The 24,201-nt window shown below is 38.5% G+C and overlaps 3 protein-coding genes and 1 long non-coding RNA gene across 5 annotated transcripts in view; 1 reads left to right on the top strand and 3 right to left on the bottom strand.

Moving 5' to 3' along the window:
• LOC103980358 (serine/threonine-protein kinase TOR) overlaps nucleotides 1–1,229 on the bottom strand; it is a 60,291-nt gene extending 59,062 nt beyond the window's left edge. The window contains exons 1-2 of the mRNA XM_065155177.1: nucleotides 974–1,229; nucleotides 64–402 (exon numbers count right to left, since the gene is read on the bottom strand). Of these exons, the coding sequence (XP_065011249.1) occupies nucleotides 64–402; nucleotides 974–1,084 (450 nt within the window). The 5' untranslated portion in view covers nucleotides 1,085–1,229. The remainder of the gene's footprint in view (nucleotides 1–63; nucleotides 403–973) is intronic.
• Nucleotides 1,230–2,970: 1,741 nt separating this feature from the next.
• On the top strand, nucleotides 2,971–4,910 carry LOC135640573 (uncharacterized). Of its 2 annotated transcripts, XR_010497378.1 has the most exons (3): nucleotides 2,971–3,034; nucleotides 3,114–3,580; nucleotides 4,327–4,910. It is a non-coding gene; the product is annotated as an uncharacterized LOC135640573 (long non-coding RNA). The 2 variants fall into 2 exon arrangements; XR_010497377.1 differs by lacking the exon at nucleotides 2,971–3,034 and having other exon boundaries at nucleotides 3,044–3,580.
• A 7,103-nt stretch (nucleotides 4,911–12,013) lies between these two features.
• On the bottom strand, nucleotides 12,014–12,569 carry LOC103980359 (homeobox-leucine zipper protein HOX19). The gene is made up of 3 exons (XM_009396743.3): nucleotides 12,528–12,569; nucleotides 12,370–12,449; nucleotides 12,014–12,284 (listed from the first exon to the last, which is right to left on the bottom strand). The coding sequence occupies exons 1-3, from the start codon at nucleotides 12,567–12,569 to the stop codon at nucleotides 12,014–12,016; spliced, it is 393 nt and encodes a 130-aa protein (XP_009395018.2).
• LOC103980533 (1-aminocyclopropane-1-carboxylate synthase 8-like) lies at nucleotides 12,528–22,764 on the bottom strand. The gene is made up of 5 exons (XM_065155156.1): nucleotides 22,612–22,764; nucleotides 22,389–22,520; nucleotides 22,136–22,296; nucleotides 21,202–22,054; nucleotides 12,528–12,751 (listed from the first exon to the last, which is right to left on the bottom strand). The coding sequence occupies exons 1-5, from the start codon at nucleotides 22,762–22,764 to the stop codon at nucleotides 12,665–12,667; spliced, it is 1,386 nt and encodes a 461-aa protein (XP_065011228.1). The 3' UTR covers nucleotides 12,528–12,664.
• Nucleotides 22,765–24,201: the final 1,437 nt, after the last annotated feature.

Raw genomic sequence — 24,201 nt, 5'->3', positions numbered from 1 at the left:
AGAAAAGATTGTCAGCAAAGCCATCTAATATAGGTTTTCAATAAACTAGACGGAGAACCAAACCTGTCGCTCTACTTCATCTGCCGTCATTGCCCCTCCGGCCCTCACTAGGTGGCCTAGTACCTCACTGGCGAGTACCAGGACTTCTGGATCACGCTTAACTTCAAATAAAGTCCGCATATAACCAGAGAGCTTTGAAACCTTGGACGCGCTTTCTCCTAACGCCACGTCAATCAACTCATTTATGGCCCGCAGAGCCCCTAAATTGTCAGCAACTTCATTGCTCTCTAAAAGATTAGCAATCTTATCATAAAACTGATCCATGCAACGAGAAAAAGCTTCTCCACCAAGATCACGAGCTGCTTCCTCAACATGTTTCTTCAGGGAAACTGCAGCGCCATCCTACATCCAACAAGAAGAATGGCTCAAAGAACATATACAAAAAGTTCAAAAAATAACTGAGATCAGAATAAGTAATTGATATCAGTTAGCGGTAACTGATAAAAAGAAAAGTGATCATAAATGGCAGAAACTTCTGTGTATTCAAGTTTACTGTGGAAGGCAACATCAAGAGGAGGCTTCAAATCTTATTTGTTCAAATCCTAGAGATAGCACATTGTTACACGGTCAGTGGTCAACTATGTACAACATCTTTCACTGGGAAGATCTTCACAGTCAACGAGATGAATCTTTGGCACGGAATAGAAATTACATAGAAGAAAGAAGCCCAAAGGTTCAGCTACCTAACCTCTAACCTAAAGCAAATTAAAGAAGAAAAAACGAGATCCCCTTCGACAGCTCGCAGGCAACCAATCGAAAGGAAGTCCAGCAGTAGCAGAAAACAACTCCTACATCATATCATAAGCACAAAACAATTTCGAATCCTGATGGAAAGAATCGACCAGGCAATGGAGATTCAAGGGGAAGGGAGACGCAAGGAGGAAGCTAGGGATTCGGAGCGGAGGGTTGGGACCTTTGGGGTGCCCCTCGTGCAGAGGTCGGCCAGGATGCGGTTGAGGGCGTCGGCTGTGCCCCCCACGGAGGCCGCGCCGCCGTAGCGAATCGACGCGGCGCCGGAGGCCATCGGCCTTAGAGCGCTCCGGCGGGCATGGCGTCCTCGAAGACAGCGGGGGTAGAGGGAGAGAGAAATGGGGGTATGGTCTGGGCAAGGGTTTTGCTCGCGGCGGAGCGTTTGGGAGTCGGCGTTACCAACTGCGGAGGATCCAATGTGAATAATGGAAATAAATTCGATGACATGGGCCGGCTCAACCCGGTAACCTTTTTTAAGCCGGTCCAGACATGGTCTCAACCCAAGCCGACAGACCTCGATCGAGCCGCCCTAATGGCATTTAGCCCTACAAAAGAAACAACCACAATATAGTTTTCTTTTACAAGCAAAATAATAATAATAAAAACTTCTATTAAGAAAAAAGAAAGAATACAATATGTGCTCCGCAAGAAAAAAAAAAAAACTAAAAGGAGGAGAACAATGAAAAGTAATCGATCAACGTTTAGAATAATGAAAAGCAATCGATTATGATGATATGATGAGAGTGCAATAATACGGTAGCCTGGGATGTTTTTGTTATCATCAATTAATTACATAAATAAATACTAGGTAATATTAGGTTATCATTAAGTATTTTTTATAAGATGCATTCGTACTACCGACCTGAACTTTGCCAAGGAGCATGGATCTATCACACTCTTAAACGAGAGTTTAAGATGACAAGAGTTTGTGAGTGTGAGGTAAATTTGTCGATTAGGATTTTCGACTCTTAATGATAGATCACTAGCAGATCATTAGTTTAGGCGTTCAGATAAGATTTGGAACATTCAAGTAAATCTATCATTACTGTATCAATCTTTTAGGTGTCAATAAAAAACTATCGATACGAGCCATATAAATTATTGCTAAAATTTTCATATTCCATTGGCTAAGCAGTATTTACTAGCTCATCAAAGTAATTAAAAATAATACTAAGCTTGATTTTAACCATAAATCAGTATGGAACAAAAGGATATCAAGTAAAAAAGTACTTAAGATCCAATTAACAATAAATAATCTATGCCACAAATTTTTAGGGTAAGAGTATTCGGAATACCACACCTTCCAATCAGCTCATTAGAGCTGTCAATGTACATCTCTGATACTTTGTATACAAATATTAAGTGCTTCGAGCAATAGCTTTACACCGAGAGATTATAGTGTTATTAATATCCAAAAAAAACAAAATCTTAGTGTTCCATCATTCTTGTATTCTGGTAAAAGTTGTATTATCTATTTTTCACCACCATTATGTAATCTATCATTTGATATATTTTCTTATGAGAATTCAATTTTACAGCAATGAACTGAACTAAAAGAAATCCTTTTTACAATATGTATATCTTTGATATCAAACTCATCGTTACTTAGTTATATAACCTCATCCAATTAAATTGAGAATATTTTGAAAATATTTACAGTTATTAAAGAATAATTGGTAAGTCTACAGGTATCCTTTTGGAATCCATAATAAAAAATAATATTAACAAAAAGAAAAGTAAGCAAAACATTATGCAACTAAGAGGTTTTCTGTCTTGAATTTTGGGAAAATAATTACATTATGTTGTTGGTAGATTTGTACCTCAAGTGCAATTATAATAAAATTAATAATGTTTGTTCTCCAAACTTTGGTGTTAAAGGTGTTCATCATTAGGTGTTTTTGTTTCTCATCCCTCGGTGCTTGATCTCATTCGGTGTTTTTTTTTTCTATGTTGTCCAAATATTGACTAATGTATTCTTCCAAACATGTCAATTTTTTGGCATTAATATGTCGATTAACCATAGCGACATTTTTTTGGCAGCTTTAATACCTTTTCATCCACGTCTTCTACTGTATCAATGTTTTCTAAATTATATATATATATATATATATATATATATATATATATATATATATATATTTGTGTGTGTGTGTGTGTTTGTTTTCATGGGCCAATTGGGAGAGATTGCGGGTTTTCAGGGGTCCTTCCTCTCGCATAAAACACGGTTGCCATCCCTCGCTCCCTCCCTCCCTCCCTCGTTGTTTTTAATTGTGACGTCGTGTCGCTTTTCCAATCATTACCAGGGAAGAAGTCCAAACCCTTCGGCTACTCGTCGCTCACAACAAAACACGATTGCCGTTCCTCCGTTTCTGATCGAATTCATTTTGAGTGTCGGGCTGGAAGCATGCGGCAGCTGCAATAGGAGGAAGGGGCTGACACCAGTTCTTGATGTAGCAGTTGGGCAAGCAAAGGGGCAAAAATGAGGTGAAAGATGCCAACAACTACAAACCAACAAAGTTTAGGGTTTTGCACGACGATGAAGAAAAAGAGGGCTTCTCTGCTACCGGAATCATCAAACTTGTCCCCGCGACCGGATCACATTAAGTCGCTTCAGGGCCGAAGGAACGAAGAGCTTCAAGGATCAATTCGGTCCAAGGAGAGGCTGGGTCTTCTTTTTGGTGCTCTTTCGGCTTTTGGCACACTCGATCTACCTACATGGAGCATAAACTGTTCTGCTGATGTCCCTTACGCTTCTGGAATTAAACCCTTGGTAATTATATTTGTATTTTTGAATAACTTTGTGCGTATAATTCTTTTGGGATAGCTGCAAATTTCTGCTACTTCGACCATGTTTGGTCTCTGCTCTTAGCTCTATTTGGTTCTCCAAATTGCTTCATGTACACATTTTTTTCTTTTTTTTAGGGTTCTCATCTCCATTTAAGTGGTCAGATTGCGTCATGTACATAATTTATTTTAAATTCCCCTAGTAATTGGCAGTCGTTTTTGTTCAGAATTTATTCTTTTAAATATTATTTGTTCCAATCACATTCTTCTATATGGTTGCATTTTCGACCTTTCTGCAGTAAAATTTGAATTCAGATATTTCTGGTTTTCTTGGATGGAAAAAAGCTTACATTTTGGTAGCTACTGTGAAGTGCTAGATGAGAACATGATACAGAACTTTTCTTCATGTACAATACATGGCATATGAGTTTATACTAAATTATATACAGATATCTTCTTATGGAGCCAAAAGACATGAGTGTGAAAAGTTAGATTTCTTCTTTTTATTTATGGCAAGTAAAGATTATATGATGGAACCTACTTATTGTGCTGTCACCAAGTCTTCTTCTCTTTCTGTAGAAGCATCCATAACACAAAAAAACATGTATGTATATTAAAATATACTTGAATCACATAAATTTATTTTAATTTTGTTATATTATGTCATCCACCCCATCTGTTTCCAGTCCTTACTTTTGTAATGATGTGATATATTGCTTCTTCTAATGATAGGAAGAGGACAGATACTTAACTTGTACAATTCCCCTGGGGATCGGAAAATACTTCCAGTTAGAGGGAAGTAGCAATTGAATGGAGCCAAATCTGGAATACAATGCCCCAGGAATTAACCGGAAGTGATATCGGGAAGGCATGCATCTGAGGTCACCACTCATCGAGACTTGGGAATGTCCATGGAGCAGACGTACAAGCACCGAATGGTCCTGAGTAATATATAGTCATTGCCAAGTTTGGAGCAGGACATCACTGAGTTGGTCAGTCTTGGCACATTCTATCTCATCAAATGCTGGTGTTAATGGAGAATTTCATGGACCAGCTGAAGTATGGCTAATTCTAGAATTTTGGTTCAACAAGTACATCAACATAAGAACAAAAATCTATGGTGATGGCTGAATGTTTATCTTTCCCTTCTTTTTTCTGCCTGATTTTGAGCACTAAATCCAGAATTTTAAGAAAATTTTTGACACCTGCTGCGTTACTACTTCCAGGGGTTTTGAATAACAATGTGTTGCGAAGTGTCATAGGAGAAGATTCTCTGAATCCATATGATTATAGAAAATATTTCTTGTCTTTGTACACATCGTGTCATTTGAATTTGATGGTGACCTGTTCGCAGAGTGGTTCCATAGTCAGGGTGGGGTAGTTTGCCTCTTTGATGGTGCTGCTTTAGGTGTGCCTTCTCATGGGGAACACACTGAAAGATGGAAGGCTCCTATAATGTAGTTCTAAGGAGGGGCAAGAGTTTCCTCCGGAGTTGGCTCTGAAGCTCGTTTGGATATTCTATTGGCCTGTGATATTTTTAACGAAGAGTTAGAGCTGTCTTTCTAGTATCAATATGATGGTGTCAGATTTTGGTTGTTCATCCAAAATGGGAGGATGGTTCCAACCTGGTTCCTTTTTCTCATGCATTAGTATTGTAGGCTTCGGGAACACCTTAAGTCTGGCCAGGAAGGAAGCTCTCCAGAGATCGTTGGAGCACCATGGAGAGCATGTTGGACGTGGATTTGTAAAACAGAGGTTTGCCAAGTGGAACCTCCTCCGATGCTCAAATCATACTATGTCTAAAGAAAATGAAAGCTCATAAGCTAGAGAGATTATTAGGGTTCAGAAAGGTTCCAAAATTTTTTCCTTTTTTATGAGGAGATGCTTTTATAGTGTTAGTGACACGGGAGTGTCTAATTTGCTACAATCTGTTCATATGGATCATGCTGATAATATGATATTTTTTTCAACCAATAATATTGCCACATAATTAGCATATTTCCCTGTACAAAGGAATACATTAATGGAGTTGGTTGGCAGTTGTAAAGCTGTATCATGGTGCTTTTCTTGATGACTAAGGAATACATTAATGCAGTTGGTTGGCAGCTGTAAAACACTTAATTTCGAAATTCCCTATGCATGAAGGGTTGTTTCATGCACTAATATTTATTTTGGGGTTTAGGGCTTAGAAATGACTTTTAGAAAACTGAGGATATTGGCAGAAGCTCTCTTGGAGTGCTCTTTGAACTATGTATCTCTTGGATGTGTCCTTGAGTGGTGAGTCTTTTTGCTTTCAGTTCTATATCATTGTTTATTGTCACTAGGGTGGTGATATTTCTGTATCCCTTTTGATTTTAAACTTGGTGGTGAGCTATTTTTCGTTTTACCGAAGTTTCTTCAAGAGTTCGTTACTTGCCTTCTGTGACATTTTCTATCTGAACAACTTATATTGGTGTTCGTCCGAAATCCATTCTGCGTTTTTTTTTCCCTCCCCAGTATCAATTAGGAAAATAGCAACATCGTTGGCAAAGGTTCATCAAATCCATACATTTACAAAGAAGTTCTGATGTAGATTGTGCCATTTTGATTTAGTGATGACGTGTTAGTGGAGTGGTTCCATGGCTGGAGTGGGACAGTAATGCCACTATTGGTGGTCTCTCTCACTCAGGTGACGGAATCTACAAGCTGTGAACTGGGTTTGGTTAGCTCAGCCTTGCCAACGTGCTCCCAGTCTGAACTGTGCTGCTGTTTGTCGATTTGAGTTGTGCCAACCTGAATGGTGCTGACTTGAGTTGTGCCAGTCTGCATCAGGTACTGTGTACTAGGTTGATGTTGTGATAGCTAATGGTTGAAGAGGATGGTGTTCATCACATGTTATCGTATTAGCGTGGATTATTTTCCCACATCATGCATACATTTTTAGGATTTGAGAATGAAAGTCTTGTTGGTGCAGCTCTGAAGAATACACAGACTAGCAACAACTTTCGTTTTAGGACTTGTATCTGTAGATCAAATATTGAGATTAAGGAATTTGTTAGTTTCATGTTTCAAGAAACCCATCAGCTGGATTCTCCTGCAGGTCTGTTTGTTAATGATTATAACATAGAAGATGGTTGCAATCCTGAGTCCGCCCTTGAAATGTAAACTCAGCATATTCTTGATTTACCGGAATTAGGTCATATCAAAAGTCATTCAATTGGAGAATTTATTTGTGATGCACAGAACAAGTTTGTTTTTTGTTGTTGAGCTTTGTACAAGGTAATATCTTTATTTTAACTAAAAGCATTTAAATTTCTTATTATAGTTTCCCTTAAAGATTCATAGGTCCTTCTCTTCTTCTCTTCATGCTACTCGTTCTAGTGGATGCATCTCGTCTGAGGATTGCATAAATTTTTATGCTTTGACAATGGTTTATAGGTCCGAGTGGTGGATGACTGGAAAATAATATGTAAAAGTTTGTATAGCTGAGATCAAAATTTAGGCGTATATGAGAACTGTTTATTTGCAGGGATCATTCTCATTTGATTGATGCTATGGGTAACATGAATGAAGCTGGCAAAGGTATCTTGCTCTGTACAAAGAATGGTTATCTCATGCTGATGATGACATTGATGCCCAAGGTGAATACAGATTTAAAGGACATTATGGCACATACATCATGGAAAAGTACTGCTTTCAAGATTATATCAAGATCATTCATTGTTGACAAGGGTAAATTTCTTCTTGTTTTAATCATACGTTTATAATTTGTAAATTTTCACACTTGTTGATACTGATAGAAATAATAGAAGATAAGAACAAATATTGAATGAAGCTTTATTGAATAGTTGAAATGGTTCAATACATTAACATGTTCCCTCTCCTATTTATACAAATTAGGAGGAAGGATTTCCCTAATAGAATAGAGGATTTTCCTCAACAGAATAGAGAAATTTCCTCATATAGTTAGGAAAATCTTATCTTCTATCATGCCCCCGCAAGATGGTACTCCTGACAAGGATACTAATCTTGGATCGATGCAAAGAATTGTTTACAAGCGAGAGGCTTCATGAGTAAGATAAGTGTAGATCGCTACTACTACTGCTGTGATTGTTGTTACTGTGATGGCACAGGCGTTCCCTTCATTCTCCTTAAGTCTGCCGAATGTTGGCAGATCAGCGAAGACTACCGTGGTGAGGAAGATGAGGATTGACCACGGAGCCTCTTAGGAATGCAACGGCGTTGGTCGCTGGCCGAAGGGTGAAGCTTCACTTTTCTCAGCGACGTTGGTCGTTGGCCGAAGGCAAGAGCAAAGCTTCGCTTTTCTCAACGACGTTGGTCGTGGTTGCGATTACGACGGCTGCAACGGTAGAGAAGAAATCTACAGCAATGTTGCAGTGATGCTACTACAGCAAAGGAGGAAACTGCAACAGAGGAGGAAGCTATAGCAGAAGAGGAAGGAAAATAGCTACAACGAGGAAGAAAGGTAGGGCCGTGCTGATGAGCGCAGCACTAGAGATGCCGTAGCGGAAGGGAACAAACATTGGCGTAGAGTGACAATGGAGAAGATTGGCAGTGAGAAGAGAGCTTGCTCTAAGCCTTACTCTAGGCAAGTGGCTCTGATACCATGATAGAAATAATAGAAGATAAGAACAAATATTGAATGAAACTCTAGGCAAGTGGCTCTGATACCATGATAGAAATAATAGAATATAAGAACAAATATTGAATGAAGCTTTATTGAATAGTTGAAATGCTTCAATACGTTAACATGTTCCCTAGAATAAAGGATTTTCCTCAACAGAATAGAGAAATTTCCTCATATAGTTAGGAAAATCTTATCTTCTATCATATACCTTATTTCAATGATTCTTAAAAGCAAATACTCTGCATAAAATATTGACTCTGTTAATGGATTTTGTTTGTGCTTGCTGATCAAATAATGTCTATTGGTTTGGATGAAAACTGATGCTTTTCTTTTAGTTAATAAAAATTTAATTTGTTTCACCAAAAATGTTTTTTTAAAAAATAATTGATTCAGTTTTACTACCCAAACACACAGTTTTTGTGTTGTGCATTGTCAAAAACTTACTGGTACTTCTTTTGAACTAATAAATTTCTTAAACTGTTTTTTCTGCTTGTTCAGTTCATTTGTGTCCTTTTAAGGGGATGATAATGTTTTACTCTTCGTTCAATCAGCATCTTTTTTTTTTTTATAGGTTTTTCAGACGTGTAATATTACAAATTTACTGACGTTTTACGAGTAGGTGTTGTAAAGACCTGTGCATCATTTGTAGGTGGAAGATAAGTATTTGAATATTAGTTTGTTATATTTTAGGACAATTTACCTATAAATTGCAACAACAACAAAAAAAACATGAAGATAGGTCTGAACCTTATGGCCAATCTCTGAGTGAAGATGATGTGTGTTCATCAATTAGTGAGATGCATGTAGGCCTAACCATGGTTCTGGTTTCAAAATCAATAGTTTGGATTCATTGATTCGGATTGATTAGAAAAATAAAAAAAAGGATGTTGATTCCGATTGATTAAAAAATTAAAACGGATTATCAAATTTTGAATTTATGTCCTTTGACTCTAAATTTAATGTGTTAATAATCATTGCACCATATAATTCATATTTGTCTTCTTCTTCTTTTTCGTTAGCTTGAAATTGAATCAAAATATCAGTTTCAATTTCAATCGTCTTTGGAACTAGCTGAATCGTTGACTTAATTGGAGATCGGTTCTTAATCGATTTGGGTCGGGGTCAAATCGAATCACATTAAGGACAGGTTCAAATCATAATTACTTACAACACAATAATAAAGATAACAAGCATGTTTCTTTTGAATCGTTAGTCTTAGCTTGGTTTTGCTTATAGTCCTAAACATGTCTTTTGTGTCTTTTATATGAAAAAACATGTCTTTCACTTTAACATAAAAACCTAACAATAAGCGTGAGAAAGCTATAAAGTGCATACCAAAAAAAACAAAATCCGAGCTATAAAGGGCATATGAAAACAATCCAACATATTTCAAGAAGCTATAACGGTTGTTTAATCAACGTTAGAGATGACATACTTAATGTGTAACCCTTAAGCACCAAGTCTGGTCATACCCAAATGATGTTTTGTCTTCTGAAAACAACACATGGTTTTCTTGACTATATATTATAGTGTTTTCAAAAACCCAAATAATTAATTATTTTTACTCAATAACCTATAACTTTAACATTATCCTGAACTTATTTTGTTTTATTATTATTATTATTATTATTATTATTATTATATATATATATATATATATATATATATATATAGATAGATATTCTTTATGTCATACATATTTTCTCTTGTGTGGCAATTTAGAGCTTGGCACATCAATCATTGCCTGATCCATCAGAACTTAGCTATGATGATTGCTAGACTTTGGACCACTTCAAGATCATGCTGTCCCAATCAAAATAATTAAGATCATGATTACAGCCTTTCCTAGTGAATCTGACATAAAGTCTCTCCCTTCACCCTTGTAGGATCCAAGTAATCTCCTTTGTCATCATGCACTCAGAGCACAGTGTATGTGATCTGGAGATTTCTGAAGCCCACTGAAATATATGGTAAGTGGCCACCGATCATATGGCGAAGCCAAAATTCCATGTATATCCCTCCCAAATTACTTGTATGTCTTCATAGGTAAACTCGGTCGATTGACCATTAAAGTTACAATATTGAAACTCTAATTGATAGTAATATATGGTACAGAAATTTTCTTGGGACAGTAATGACGTTAATAATATAAATCCGAACTAACAACTGCTAATCATGATTGATAAAGGTTAGCCCGAGTGTTTTGCATGACCATTAATGGTAGGTGTATATGTGAAAGATTAATATTGGGGACAGAAATTTGTTATTTCGAACTTTAGACATGTAACAACCCCGAAGAGGAAAAGTGTCATTGCATTCCTTCTTTCTTGCATAGCTTTGAAGATCTATTTTATAACTAGCTTCAGATCAGTATGTGATCAAAATCTGCCTTCACCACTTAACAAAATATGATGATTTAGATTAAAATTATTATATATATATATATATTAAATATTTTTATTTTGAATAATATCATCCTGATCGATATGTACTGGCCCACTAACAGATCGATACGCAGACCATCCGTTATCGGATGGTATCAACCTGATTGTGGGTCTTCTTCTTGTGTAATGCGACGAGGAGAAGAAAAAGAGGATATTGTTGAGACAACATAATTCTTTTTTTTATTATATATATATATATTAGGTTTGTCAAGAAATAAGGATGAAAAATATGTAGTAGAATTTTACATTTAATATTTATTGATCTAACTGTGTCGTTCCACCATCACAAATATCAGTCATTATACAAAGAAACCTAGATATTATGGTCCAACATTATGAACATACAAGAGCAAAGGTTGTGATCCAGGTGGGCCCACATCGAAGAATAAGAATCTTCATAAAATTCAAAAACGTATTTATCAAAGATAAAGCTTTGTGGAAATCCTCAGATGGAGGTGTGATCCACCAGGTGGGGCCACATCAAAGAATTAGCATATAGTAGTGGGAACTAGCCGAACATGTGCATAGGGAGGAGCCAATTGGTTCGTGGGGCCCTCCCGAAGAGACAGGAGGCTGATTCGAGGGGGAGGAGAACAACTTCGTATGGACCTCAACTTGTGGGACCCACTGTGCAGGGAGAAGGGCCATGTCGCCACATGGACGTGTGACCCATCGGTGGGCTCCAGATTCCCACCACTCATGCATGGTGCGAAGATAAAGAAAAGCTTCTTTATTTGACCCACAAACCTCTCCCTCTCCCTTCCTTCTTGGAAGGATGACACGAGCCAACCCTAATCGCAAATCAAGATGTATATATATATATATATATATATATATATATATACTTCACATACCTCAACACCAGTATACATCATGTTTCTTTTGTGCTGCGCTCCATACATCGCATGTGCTACACAAACCTCTCCACCAAGAGTTCTTCCAATCAACAGTTCATTCCCAAACCAGACACGAAAGAGGGAAAGCATGGAGGGATAAAGAGAGATGATAGTCTCAGTATGTCCAACGCAAGCATTCGTGTTTCAGTCTAAGCTTTCACTTTAACTCATCACTAATGTATGAGCTTCTTTTCTTCTAAAGATTTCTCTCTCTCTCTAAAGAACCATAATTAGATCCGGTTGCTATTTCTATAACATGATTTCTCAGATTTCAATATGATAAATCTATTAAAAATGATCATGAGAATTGGAATCACTAACAGATCACACACACACTCACAGAGTCGTATAGATTAAACAAGCATTTAGATGACATAATTCAACCCAGAGCAGCTGAAAGGTAACTCACAATCCCCAGGAAAAAAAGAGAGGTTGTGGGTTTCTGAAGTACGTTAACATGGAGCTGGATGTGTGATGGGATTAAGGAAGAGACCAGGCTTCGGTGCTGCATCACTGCCAGTTTCGGAGCCATTAATCCTCTGGCAGGACGGGCACAGCGCGAGGGTGGCCGCCGGGATCTGCATGTACAGCGGCGACGGCGCTGAGAATCTGAGAGACTTCATCTCCTGCAACTCCTTCCGTAGCCTCTGGTTCTCCGCGGTCAGCTTCTCGTAGCACCTCCTGAGGATCTCGCAATCTACCTCTGTCTGCTTGAGCTTCGTCCTATAACCAAAACATGGATAGAGGAGATGGATACAATGAGAGAGCAATAGATCTGTGCAAGGAGCTACGATCGCTGCGTTCACACCTTGCTCTCCTGTTCTGGAACCATACTTCCACTTGCCGCGGCCGGAGATTTAGCTGCTTGGCCAAGGCTTGTTTTTGTTTCTGATCAGGACAAAGATAAGAGATGGAAGCTCACAGAGGAAAGCACGAACAGTCCATGTAATTACGTCGAACACTTACAGGATTAAGGGAGGTGTGCTCCTTGAACCTGTTCTCCAACATGGCGGACTGCTCCTTCGTGAGCCTAAGTTTCTTCCTGACACATCCGTTGTCCTCCTCGTCCTCCTCCGCTTCGTCGCTTCCGACATCCTTCTCCCTCAAAACGATCGTCGCATGCGGAGAGGAGAAGGACGAAACCGCGCTACGAGAAGACGACGCCGGCGCCGGCCGAGACTCCTCTTTTGCTTTGGCAGTTTCAGCGTAGGCATCGGTGGAGAGGCTTAAGGCGAGGGACGGCTGGTCGGAGCCCAAGTTCGTGAGAGGCGAGCACCGCTCTCGTGGCCGGAGATGTTCGGCCGATGTTGTGGTCGCCGAACCGACGCCCAGCCCGAGGGAGAGGGCAGTCTCACGGATGTCTTGTGAGTTGTTTATGTCCATGTCTAGCTCCGCTCAGATCTCTGCCTCTTCCGCTACTGGTTCTTGTTTATATTGCTTGAGAGAGAGAGAGAGAGAGAGAGAGATGGTGACGATGGGTGTCAGCAAAAGGAAAGAAAAGAAAGAGGAAAAATGGAATGGAAATAGAACCGAGTATGGATTATTAGGAAAAACGTTTGGCATGGGAGTCTATCTGAAAAAAGAATAATTGTGGACAAATGTGACAATTCAACTCCTAGCTATAGAAATTTTAGACACGTCACACTTGTCCGGGTGTGACCTTATTTTTATTTCATATTATTAATAAAAATATTCATATGTAAAAGAAGGATGGGAAAAAGGATTGGAAAAAAAGTTTCATATCATTAAAAATTAAAAGAATCGAAGGACATATATTATAAGTTTGATATATGACACAACAATTTAAAATGATGAGTGCCAAAATTGTTGTAGGTCAAATGATAGTTTACTTATCCATGCGTGAGTATAAAAAAGAGATACTATCAAAATATTCATTAGACTTGACTTATTTGATTTATCCTTACAATTAAAGGAAAAAAAATGATCAAACCCATATATATATATATATATATATATATATGAATTATGTTTGGTGGGATGAATTCTGTACTCTTTATCATTGAAGTGATATCACAAAGTCGTCGACCAATGATGCCATGATTAAAACCCCCAAGTATTAGTTGTTGTGTAGCCCTCCGTAAAGGCCACACATGAGCTGTTGCCTCGCTGCAAGGAGTAATTGCAAGCTGCAACCTCACACTGTGGTAGAGATATGGGGCTCATGTAGCTGTGCTCCCTCCCTTTGTCTGGTCTTTCTTTGGCTTGTGGCGGTGGAGAGCAGGGAAGGACCGATAGAATTAACATCCCAAGCTTAATTTCCTCTAAATATATATAGCAAAGGAGTTATGCACCCACCCCGACCTCCCTATCTTTCTTGCATGCATAAGAGAGAGAAGAAAATATTCCTAAAGTCAAGAACGATCGAAAACAAAAATATTTTACTAGCCGTAAATGGGTAGAAACTTTTTGTATTTCTTGAATCATTTTGATCTCTTAAATCCATGAGCATTAAAAGGGTCTTGCTAATTACGCTCCGTCATTTTCTTGTAGTGCTAACTGTAGCTGAAACATCTGTCATGGAACTATGATCAATTGTTGATTCACAATGGATTCCTCAGCCAAGTAGTGATCGAACTGATAAGCTTCCTATCAATCTCCCCTACCACTAAAACATTGGGAAGATGCATATTTGAGTCAATTAATTACCAGATAGATAGATGTATATTCTTAAGTCAGTCACCGAAACATACCAAGATAGATAATGCAACTTCGATGCCACCGGACAAATCGATGGCCAAACGCATGATTAGAGCCACAAACAATGAGGAAGTGCTCAGAAACTAAACCTAATCACATCGGATTATGACAAAAACCAGTGGAAGCTTTTCGGACGTCATCCCGTCCCTCAAACCAAGTAGCTGGCGCCGAAAGCGCGACGTGTCGTGACATGTCAGCACGGTCCCGCCAATGATTTTTTGCTATCGTATGAAGTGGTAGGCGCAATCATGGAGCTCGTATGAGGTGATCCCAAGAAAAAGGATGGGAGGATAAGAGGAGTTTGGATTGGAGAGCACAACAAGCACATGAAGTTTCTGTGTCTGTTCTCGCCCACTTTTTCTCTTGCAGACGTGTAGTCTGCAAACTACGATGAGTGCCCCCACTTTGTTTCTTGTCTTTCTACTGGAAAGTGAATGCCCAAAGAGTGTCGATAAGTGCTTCGGTTGCGTCACGAATACTATTCTTTGAATCAGGAAGAGACATTAAAAGATATATGAGTGAAAAATCGACTTAGTGGTCTTAAATTTTAATTTCAATATAATTTAAATTAATTTTTTAGCATTAGAGTATTAGGTTGATGATTTATGATTAGTCTTAACCCAAAACATAGCAACCAAAGATAATAATCTTGACATAGTTTCATTTTGATTTGAATCCTTAAAATTTCAAGGTGAGTGGTATATCTGATGTGCCATAAAAAAATATTATCGTATAATTTTTTTTTTAGAAAAATAGGCTTAACTTCATTTTGACTTGAATTGATGGCAGAGTACATATATAAGAGCTAATCCATAATATAATTGATATCTTATTACCATATATGGTGGTGGTCATGGACTAGTTCTATTTTGACTTTGACTTGAATTCTCAAAATTTTCAGCTATAAGAATACGATAATATAAAAACAAAAAAAGAAAAAAAATTATTTTGAATTGACTTTCTCACATTTTTAAAAGGTATTCGAGTCTTGTGGACAAGAATAGAATGATGTGAGTTGAGTCTGCAGAATAAGATACCAGCAACTTTCGAATTATATTGACAGCATTGATTACCGCTTAGATGTTTGCCAATTGCTACAAGTGATTGGAATACATTGGTTAGTTGTGCCTACAAGTTATATCCGGTGAACTAATGCTTTTTGTTGTTGTTGTTGTTGTTGTTGTTAATGTTAAAGTAAGATATGATTATTCCATACGTTAAGATTCCAAGTTAACCTTTGTTTGAGTCTGAGTCTGAATTTATCATACAAGTTAACCTTTGTTGGGAGATAAGTGGGCTTAGCTAAAAACTTAATCGTAGTGACATACTTGACAAAGACATGTCTGATGCTTAAGTGAGTAATTTGAAAGAAGAGCGATTTAGCCTAATTCCTAAGACAACATGGTTTAGCCTTGGAACGAAGCAATCTAGGCTACACCATAATATCTAAGGTTAATGAGACGTTTTAGTAAAACATAATATTTCGTCGTCATGTTATCCATTTGTCATATTCTTTTATAAGTTAAAAGAAGATTAAGGTATAATCCCACAATCAATACATCTTCAACCATATTTATTTGAATAACACATCAATCAACAATACATCTTTTAGTATCACAAAATATCATGATCATTTCTTATCTCCATCGACAAAAACTCAACATTTTTTAATGGACCATTTTGTGTAACATGTTTTTCACTATAAACTCAATATCCCTAGGGCTAATTATAAATTATCTGCTATAGTTAGTTGTCTTTAGCATATCAATTTATATACTTTAAAAAGTTACATTAATATCTCTATAGCTACAAAATAAAATAATTAAAGGATTTAAATAAAAGGTGGAAAGATAAGTGAGAAAAAATTAAAAAAATAGAAATAATCATATACTTTTAAAAAATAAGATTGATAAACTTATCTATCTCATATATGATCCAATTAGAAACTAATGATAGTAATCTCAACGAAAACATCTTGACTATGCTTATGATCAAATTAAGTGTTATTACATAGCATGTTGACCGATGATTTAGCTCGGGTTGATACTGCATAGAAAGTGCATGTCCTTCCTGAAGAGTCGACGAGGAGAACTGTTATAGAAAACTAGCATGAGACGTGAGCATAAAGAGCCGTTGTGGAGAGATGAGGAGTTGGCATGAGGATCCAACATAGAAAGCTAATGTGGAGAGCTTCCCGATGTATGGAGGGAGCGAATTGATTTGGGAAGACGGACCACCTTGTTTGTGGGGAAGTCATCTCGCAACTCCTTAGCCGAGCCGTGAATCTTGCACGATTGGTTGGCATTGAGGGAGGTCCGAACGTGACCTTTTCGATGTTTAAGTTAGAAGGTTAGGGAAGGAGTGAGTTAGTTGTATTAAAGAGAGTGTAGTATTTTTCTACTTACCTATGTTTGGCTTGAGATTTAGTTTTTATACTTGGGAACCTGGCGACAAGATGAGAATTGGTGAGGGCCCCCCCTACCCTATTCGTTACGTGCCATTTATGGAGGCGACTTACCAACTTACCGATGTGTCATCCCGAGGTCAACATCAGCATAGAACCATTGGGATGTCATTCCCTGCTCGACTTCTTACCACTTTGAGTCAAGAAAAGAGTGGTTCCTTCTTTAGTCATCCGAAAAAGGAGGGTGTGGGAAAGGTGAACGTCGTCGGCTATTAATGCGAGGGCATGACCTTTTCTTCGATCGGAAAGTTAGGACAGGTAGGGTTCATGGGTTTGGTAGAGCTTCCCATACTTTTACTTAAGTCGCCTGCTCAGCTCGGGTGGTAGGATGAGTCGGAGGTGATGGAATTTCCCTATCTCTAAGAAAACAACAGCCAAGCTCACTATCTAAATGTGTGTTGTATGTTTAGCTCAAAAGGAACATCAAGTAAAAAAAGTGACAAAAGCATATTACCGTAAAGAGGGCAACATTTGGTTTAAAAGCCCACCAGCGATGAATTCTTGGGTGGAAAGTAGGATTGATATCGGAAGAGAATATTGTAAATGATTTGAATGTGAAAGGTATTGTAAACAAGATAGTGGTGATATGATGGCCAATGATTGATCTTACCATTCTAACCAAATCATTTGTGTCTGACTTTAAAGGATGTGATATGATGCTAATCGCTTACGTTCAAGTCGTGCCGAGAGACTCTAAAATATATTATTCTTCTCCTTCATCGTTACCATCAAATTTAGTTGGCCTTAGACTATAGTTATCACTGCATCATCAAATTTGATTGACCTTAGAAATTATGTAGTGGTAAACATGATTTTTTTGAGAAGCTCATATCCAATTTGCCTAACTGTGTGGATCTTTAGCACATAGTTAGAACTAAGACGCAGCCATTGATTACGTCACGAGGGGAAGACACAGGTCTTCCCCTTTCAGTCTTTTGGAAGGTTGAATCCATATCATAACAATGTCATGTCAATCGGGCTAATTATAGATTATTTTTTTATAATTAATTATCTTTAGTATTTCAATCCTTACATATTCAAAAAATATATTAGGATCTTTATACTTATAAAAATGAGATATTTAATTTTATTTCTTTTTATTCTATCGATTTTGTTGATAAAAATATCATAGAGTTTATCACCAATGAGTTTACCTCACTTTGGTTTACCACTAAGCATATGCAATATTTTCGTTAGTAGAATCAACGGTACGAAGTGAAACGTGATTAAATGCTTAATTTTCATAAATATAAGACTCTCAATATGATTTTTAAAAATATAAAAAATAATAATGATATCTAATTATAAAATATAATATATAATTAGCAAGAATGTGCTACTGTACTATATTGTAAGTTTTGGTTGACATTGATATTATGAGAGCCGACGGAAGTTGTATGCTTAGGATGGGCCTTACGAGGAGAAAAGCATGAGAGTTTGCAAGTCCAAAGACATATAACGAGGCTGCCGAACTTGATCTACCAAAACCAACTCCCAAGAGGAACAAGAAAATTAGATTTAAAGTACATAAATAGCTGCAATATCAAGTGATGCAGCTTGTCATCAGAGTCAGAGCAACAACACATGAGAAAGGCATGGAGAGAGCAAGCCAATACATCATTTGGAAATCAAGTAGTTGGGCTTTGAACTAATGGATTGTGTGTGCCAACATCAAAAGGCCTAAGTCTGTTGTAGTTCCTCTGCACCAAAATTTTGAAGAAATAATAATTATTTCTCCTGCAGAACCCCTCTAGAAATCAAATAGCTTGAAGCAAACTGATACAAACTTGAGGGTTTCATCCACAGCAAAAGAACCCATAACTTATTTCTTTATTGACTCGGTTATTAAAAATTTAAATCAATAGAACATGTCTTATATGCTCCATCGACTTAAGCTTTTAGAATTACTGTGATTGTAATTCGCATGGCAAATTCATCTATAGGTGCTGTCACAAAATTTTACTAATAACATAAAAAAATCATAATTATTATTGAGAAATTTCCCATAAAGGTGGTGGGTATTGAAAAATCATAGAGATAGGGATGATAGAAGAGAAGAATAGAGACACACTCCATGATTCAGAACTTTTGTTGATTATCATAAATTATAATTTATCATTATCTCGTTACTTTTCTCGTTTCTCTCCTTGAATCCACTCGTAGAGGGTTAAACCAAAAGTTTTTCTTTCGAGTCAATATTTAAAATTATATTTCGATGGATATATATTATCTTGATTGGACTAATCTATTAGATTATATGATTCTATCTAATTAAGTAAGATATATTATAGATATGATTGGATTTTGATTATGATCATCCACAAATAGGATGAAAGTTTAATTATGGTAGGATTCGATGATCTTGATAGAAGAGATTATAAATATTCTTTCATGTCCCTTTAGTAACATAAAATAAGATTATAAATATTCTCTAATCTCTCTTTTGTTCCTAATTCATTACTCATAGAAAAAGAAGAGAATACAAGTCTAGTTCTCTTTATAGATCGATATTACTATAGCTTTTGAATCTGACGATGATGTATTCGCAGATCAAATAAAAGTTTTCTGAATGACATTGAAAGATACACATCATAAATTTGATTTATTGTTATTTGATTTCATATTTTGATATTAAAAATTTTGATATCATATTAACATAACAATAGTTTTTATGCTTATAATTGATATTAGAGATATGTTTGTGAATTCAAATATTTTACCTATGTTTGTTAACACTTTTCACTCGTGAAAATATATTGTTTAATAATTATTTATAATACCTAAATGATTTATTTGTATTATCGATTTACTTTTTAATCTAGTCTGTTTTGTTTTATCATATGCCTGCAGACGTATTAAAGTTTTTCCCACAACGATGATTTTTGTACTTACATAATCGTATTTCTCGTCGCAGAGATAGACTAATAAAATCAGCGGGCGATGCACCCTCCCATGGCTCACACTCTACTCTTCTTACCGTGCAACTGCCAGCAAGCATGGCCTGCACGTTGAACCCCTCAGGCCTCCTGCAAGATAAATTGTTCCGATTAACCATCAAACTTCCATTGCCTGCCATGCTACATCCTCTGTTGCAATCCATCTCCCACCATCAATGCTAAATGCTGCACACCATATGCAGCGCTGTGGTCCATATGGTCGGCATGACGGACGGTCGTTGTTGTTGTTGTCGCCGCCAGCGGCGGAACCGAGAGTCCCGGGAGGACTAGTTCGCCGGCCCGCCCCGCCTTTGTCTGGCGCTCCATGACAGTGCTGAGAGTGCTTCACATGGAGACGGTCCCACACGGCAATGTCACTGTGGCAGCAGCAGTGAAGTCTTCTGGACTCGAGTCATCAGAATGCAGCAGGAAAGAGCAGCTCCAGTGGCATTTGAATGACTGGGGCATCCTGGATTCCCAGCACTGACGCATTTCTACAAACAGATTGGTTGCGTTGTCTTCGGAAATCGCCAGTTAGGGAGCAGTCAAGAAATCAGCGTCGTCGTTGGACAAGCTGGTCCACTGACCTGTATGCTTGGATTGTTCCAAGACAGGTTTGCGCCATGACCTGTGTGCACACAGGACAACATCCACATGTCTGCTTCCTTACGTTTCCTGTTGTGGATGATGTCAGAACCCTTTTCTGAGGCCAAGCCGAACAAAGTTTCCGAGCTCCATGAATGCGTCATCTGCATGTCAAATGTAACTCACAACAGTTGAAACGAAGAAATCATTTCTGCATTGTAGGGAAGCTTAGATAGGATCATCAAACTCCGATATACTTGTGAGCAGTAAAGAAGCATTGAATTATCTGTCACGAATCTTAGATGGAGGAAGATGAAGACATACAAAGCAGATAAAAGAAGAGTAAACCCAGCTGCCAAAAGTGGATATGACAAATCCCTTAGCTACACAAGTGGAAGAAGCATGCACCAAAACTGGAAATGGCCCCCCCACCTTCTCAGGTCATGAATTCTTCTTATGGGAGTGTATATGTTACAAATCTTTTCTTTGATAATGTGGGATTGTATAATAACATTGCCATGGAAATGATTTAATTGACTGTTTTGCAAAAGCCCTTCATTTATATTAACGTCAACAGTGTCATTGAATAGTTTCAGGTCTCATAGTAGAAGCATGTCATGATATTTAATGCAGGCATACTAATTCAAAGTTGAATACAAAGGAAAAGATCTGATTCAACCACGTAAAGTCATTAAAAACAAACTTCTACACATGATTCCTTGGAGCACTTTAAAATCGTGCTCAAGGAAGAAGAAAGAGACAGAGGGCAACGCACAACCTCTTGATGAAACGAAACAGACATAGAAACATGGTAGGTACCATCACACGGTCTTTTACGTCACTGGCATCATCTCTCCAACATGCGATCTGAGGATGGCAGAGTAAGGATCCATTTGGGCATGCATGATTGCATCCTGCATCCTGAGTTGCAGATCACCTTGTGGCCATGACAGGAAACCACGAAATCGTCGAGCCGTTGGATCGCCAGCTCGAGCGTCTCCGCCGACATGTTGGCGAAGCAGACGCGGAACCACCCCGGCTCGTCGCAGTGGCATGAGGAACCCGGGGAAATGTTTAGCCCCACCTGGTACACCATCGTCTTCCACAGCTCCATCTCTCCTTCAAAGGTGTTGGACTTCAGCAGGTGTCTCATGTCCACCCAGCAGAACAAACCCGCATTGCTATTCAGGCAACTGATGCCGGTTCTCTCGAGTCCACGAACGAGCAGGTCATGCCGCTCTTTGATCCTCCTCTGGTTCTCCACGATGTAGCTTCTTCTGAACTCCTTGTCTGAGAGCAGTGCGGAGAGGAGGTACTGAGTCTGGGAAGAGACGAGCCCAAAGCTCGACATCTTAGTGGCCGCAGCCACCACCGTCTCATTATTAGAGTAGATTGCACCGACTCGGAACCCAGGGAGGCCGAGATCCTTGGAGAGACTGTAGACGAGGTGAACGCGATGTGCCACATTTTTCCGGCCCTGGATGGCCTCCATGACGCTGATGAACCCTGGAGAGTCGAAGTTGGTGCCCGAGTAGACCTCGTCGCTGATGAGATGGATGTCTTTGGCGACGACGAAGTCGATCAGGGTGTCGAGCTCGACCCGTGTCATCGTCGTGCCCAATGGATTGGAAGGGTTGGTCATCAGAACTCCTTTTACTCTCAAGCGAAGCTTTCGTGCCCGTCGATGGGCTTTCTCGAGTGCCGCCTTAGTGATCCGGAAGCCATTGGAGCTTGAACAACGTACAGGAACGATTTCTGCACCAGTTCGCCATTTGAGATCCCTGTCGAAGCTGTTATGCACGTAGTTGTGTGAGACTAATGTACAGTGTAGGTATGAGAATGGAAATTGTGGCAGGTCCCTAGTTCCATACCCCGGGTAGTACGGCGTAGGGAGAAGGAATGCTTCGCCGGGTTCGGCGAGGCAAAATATGAGAGTCTCGTTAGCAGAAGTGGCGCCTGCCGTGAGGACGAGCTTGTGGGGATCGAATTTCACTGTGTTTCGTCTCGACTCTCCCATGAAATCTGCCAGTGCCTGCAAATGTTTACGTAGAAGAAGATCGATCAACACAGGGAAGCTCGCTCATTCCCGCACATTTGAGAATAGAGACGGTATCCGATGCTTACCTTCTTGAACTCAGGCAGGCCATGATAATCCTGGAAAAGGCCCAGCTCGCGGAACACGAGGACGCCGTCTCGCCTGAGCCCCGTCGCGTCGGGGTGGCTTTCGAGCCACGACTCGATCAGGTCGAAGGAGAGCTGCATGAAACGTGACATGAAGATCAAGACTCGGTGGCTATCAGAGAGCATGCCGAGCATGCGGAAATGGGATTCATGACCATTATCAGACCTGGTTCTCTGCGAGACCCATCTGAATGATGCCGGTGGGGTTCGTCTTGGGATCGTAAGGGTTCTTCTCGTACTCCTGCCATCCCAGGAAGTAGGAGGAGTCCTGTCCATGGGTGTTGCACGCGGCCTTCCTGGAGAGCAGCTGCTGCGGCATTATGGTCCGCCGAGGAGAGTGGGAATGGGAGACTGCTTGGCGAAGAGAATTTGCTGTGGAGGGATTGTTCGGGATGGAAGACTTATATGCAATTATATAGAGAACGCCGCGGTGAACATGCAGGAGAGAGAGAGAGAGAGAGAGAGAGAGAGAGAGAGAGCGCCTCAAGGAGACAAGGAGAACACAAGAGTGATGCTGAACCCACGAATTCGCGACGTACCTCGCAACCGACCTGCCTCGTCGTTGGCTGCAGCACTGCGTCCTCAGTGGGCCCCTTCGACTCTACCACTGATAAATAAATAGTCTAAAATAATAAATAACTCGGTATATTGCGATTTATCCGCTTTTTTTGAGATCACAATAGGACCGACGATAGCCCATAACAATTTAAGTTGATGGAGCGTTGACCATTAAATAGGTCAAACATTTGTCGCGTTCATAAGAAAGAGAGATTGCCGGATCGTAATCAACGATCCACTTCATGCAACATCTTGATGGAATCGGTTGGGTCCAACCGTAATTAAAGATCAGCCATTTAATTGGATCCGCCATATTAGGTTGCAAATGGATCATCCTTAATATTTGATGGGCATTTGATCTTTGACCCATATTGCATCCACGTTGACCACTTTAATAAGATTGGACTAAGAGATATTATTGGTAGCAGACTCATGCTAATATAACCAGAAAATTTACAGCTATTTGTATCTATAATGCTCTCAAGTAAAAGTTTGTTATTTTGGTATTCATGATCTCAAGAAAACTATTAATCTTCATATATATATATATATATATATATATATATATATATATATATATATATAATTTTATAGGGACTCTATCGTTTAAACCTAATATTATTTTTTCTAAAATAAAAAGAATAATTTAATCCTCTCCAAACACAACTAAAGTTATCATGTGTCCCTATATAAATGGAGAATATTTAATGGTCTTGATATGAGGTATAACTATAGTTATTAGAACTGAACCGCTCATCAATTCAGGTAGTCGAATTGATGGGGCTAAACTCATCATATCATAGGGTTTAACATTTTAATAAATAAAAAATATAATTATATAGTACGTTAAAAAAAAATTAAATATATAAATAATATTTTAAATCTTTTATTATATAGTGAAAGAGAATGAAGCAAACACGTTGAATGCATTAGAAAACAACATATATAAGAAGATTTTATTCTCTTTCCATCCATACACATAAGAAATATAAATTATATCCAAATATTCTTAACATAAATTCTAATATCTTTAGTTATAAATAAAAAGTCGAAAACAAATATCAGATTTATCAAATTAAAAAACCGAATCGGTGTGAGGTTTTGATTCTCGATTTTTCAGATTCGACCAATTCGATAGGAACAAAAAGGTTCCTATCAGCATTGATGTATGATTTGTAAGTTGGTCGTATCATGTAGA

This window comes from Musa acuminata, chromosome BXJ1-4, assembly GCF_036884655.1.
Source record: "Musa acuminata AAA Group cultivar baxijiao chromosome BXJ1-4, Cavendish_Baxijiao_AAA, whole genome shotgun sequence".
In the NCBI taxonomy this organism is placed as follows: domain Eukaryota; kingdom Viridiplantae; phylum Streptophyta; class Magnoliopsida; order Zingiberales; family Musaceae; genus Musa; species Musa acuminata.
The sequence above is the reverse complement of the archived record's forward strand: the minus strand, read 5'-3'. Positions and strand labels throughout refer to the sequence as shown.

Bases quoted from the DNA above. Each gene is read 5' to 3' on its own strand.
- LOC103980359 (XM_009396743.3), bottom strand. From the start codon at position 12,569: ATGTTGGAGAACAGGTTCAAGGAGCACACCTCCCTTAATCCT. The intron at 12,450-12,527 runs GTAAGTGTTCGA...TGTCCTGATCAG, and splicing joins AGCACACCTCCCTTAATCCT to AAACAAAAACAAGCCTTGGC. The intron at 12,285-12,369 runs GTGTGAACGCAG...TTTTGGTTATAG, and splicing joins TTCCAGAACAGGAGAGCAAG to GACGAAGCTCAAGCAGACAG.
- LOC103980533 (XM_065155156.1), bottom strand. From the start codon at position 22,764: ATGCCGCAGCAGCTGCTCTCCAGGAAGGCCGCGTGCAACACCCATGGA. The intron at 22,297-22,388 runs GTAAGCATCGGA...AAACATTTGCAG, and splicing joins GCCTGCCTGAGTTCAAGAAG to GCACTGGCAGATTTCATGGG. The intron at 12,752-21,201 runs GTGATCTGCAAC...AAACTGCCAAAG, and splicing joins TTTCCTGTCATGGCCACAAG to CAAAAGAGGAGTCTCGGCCG.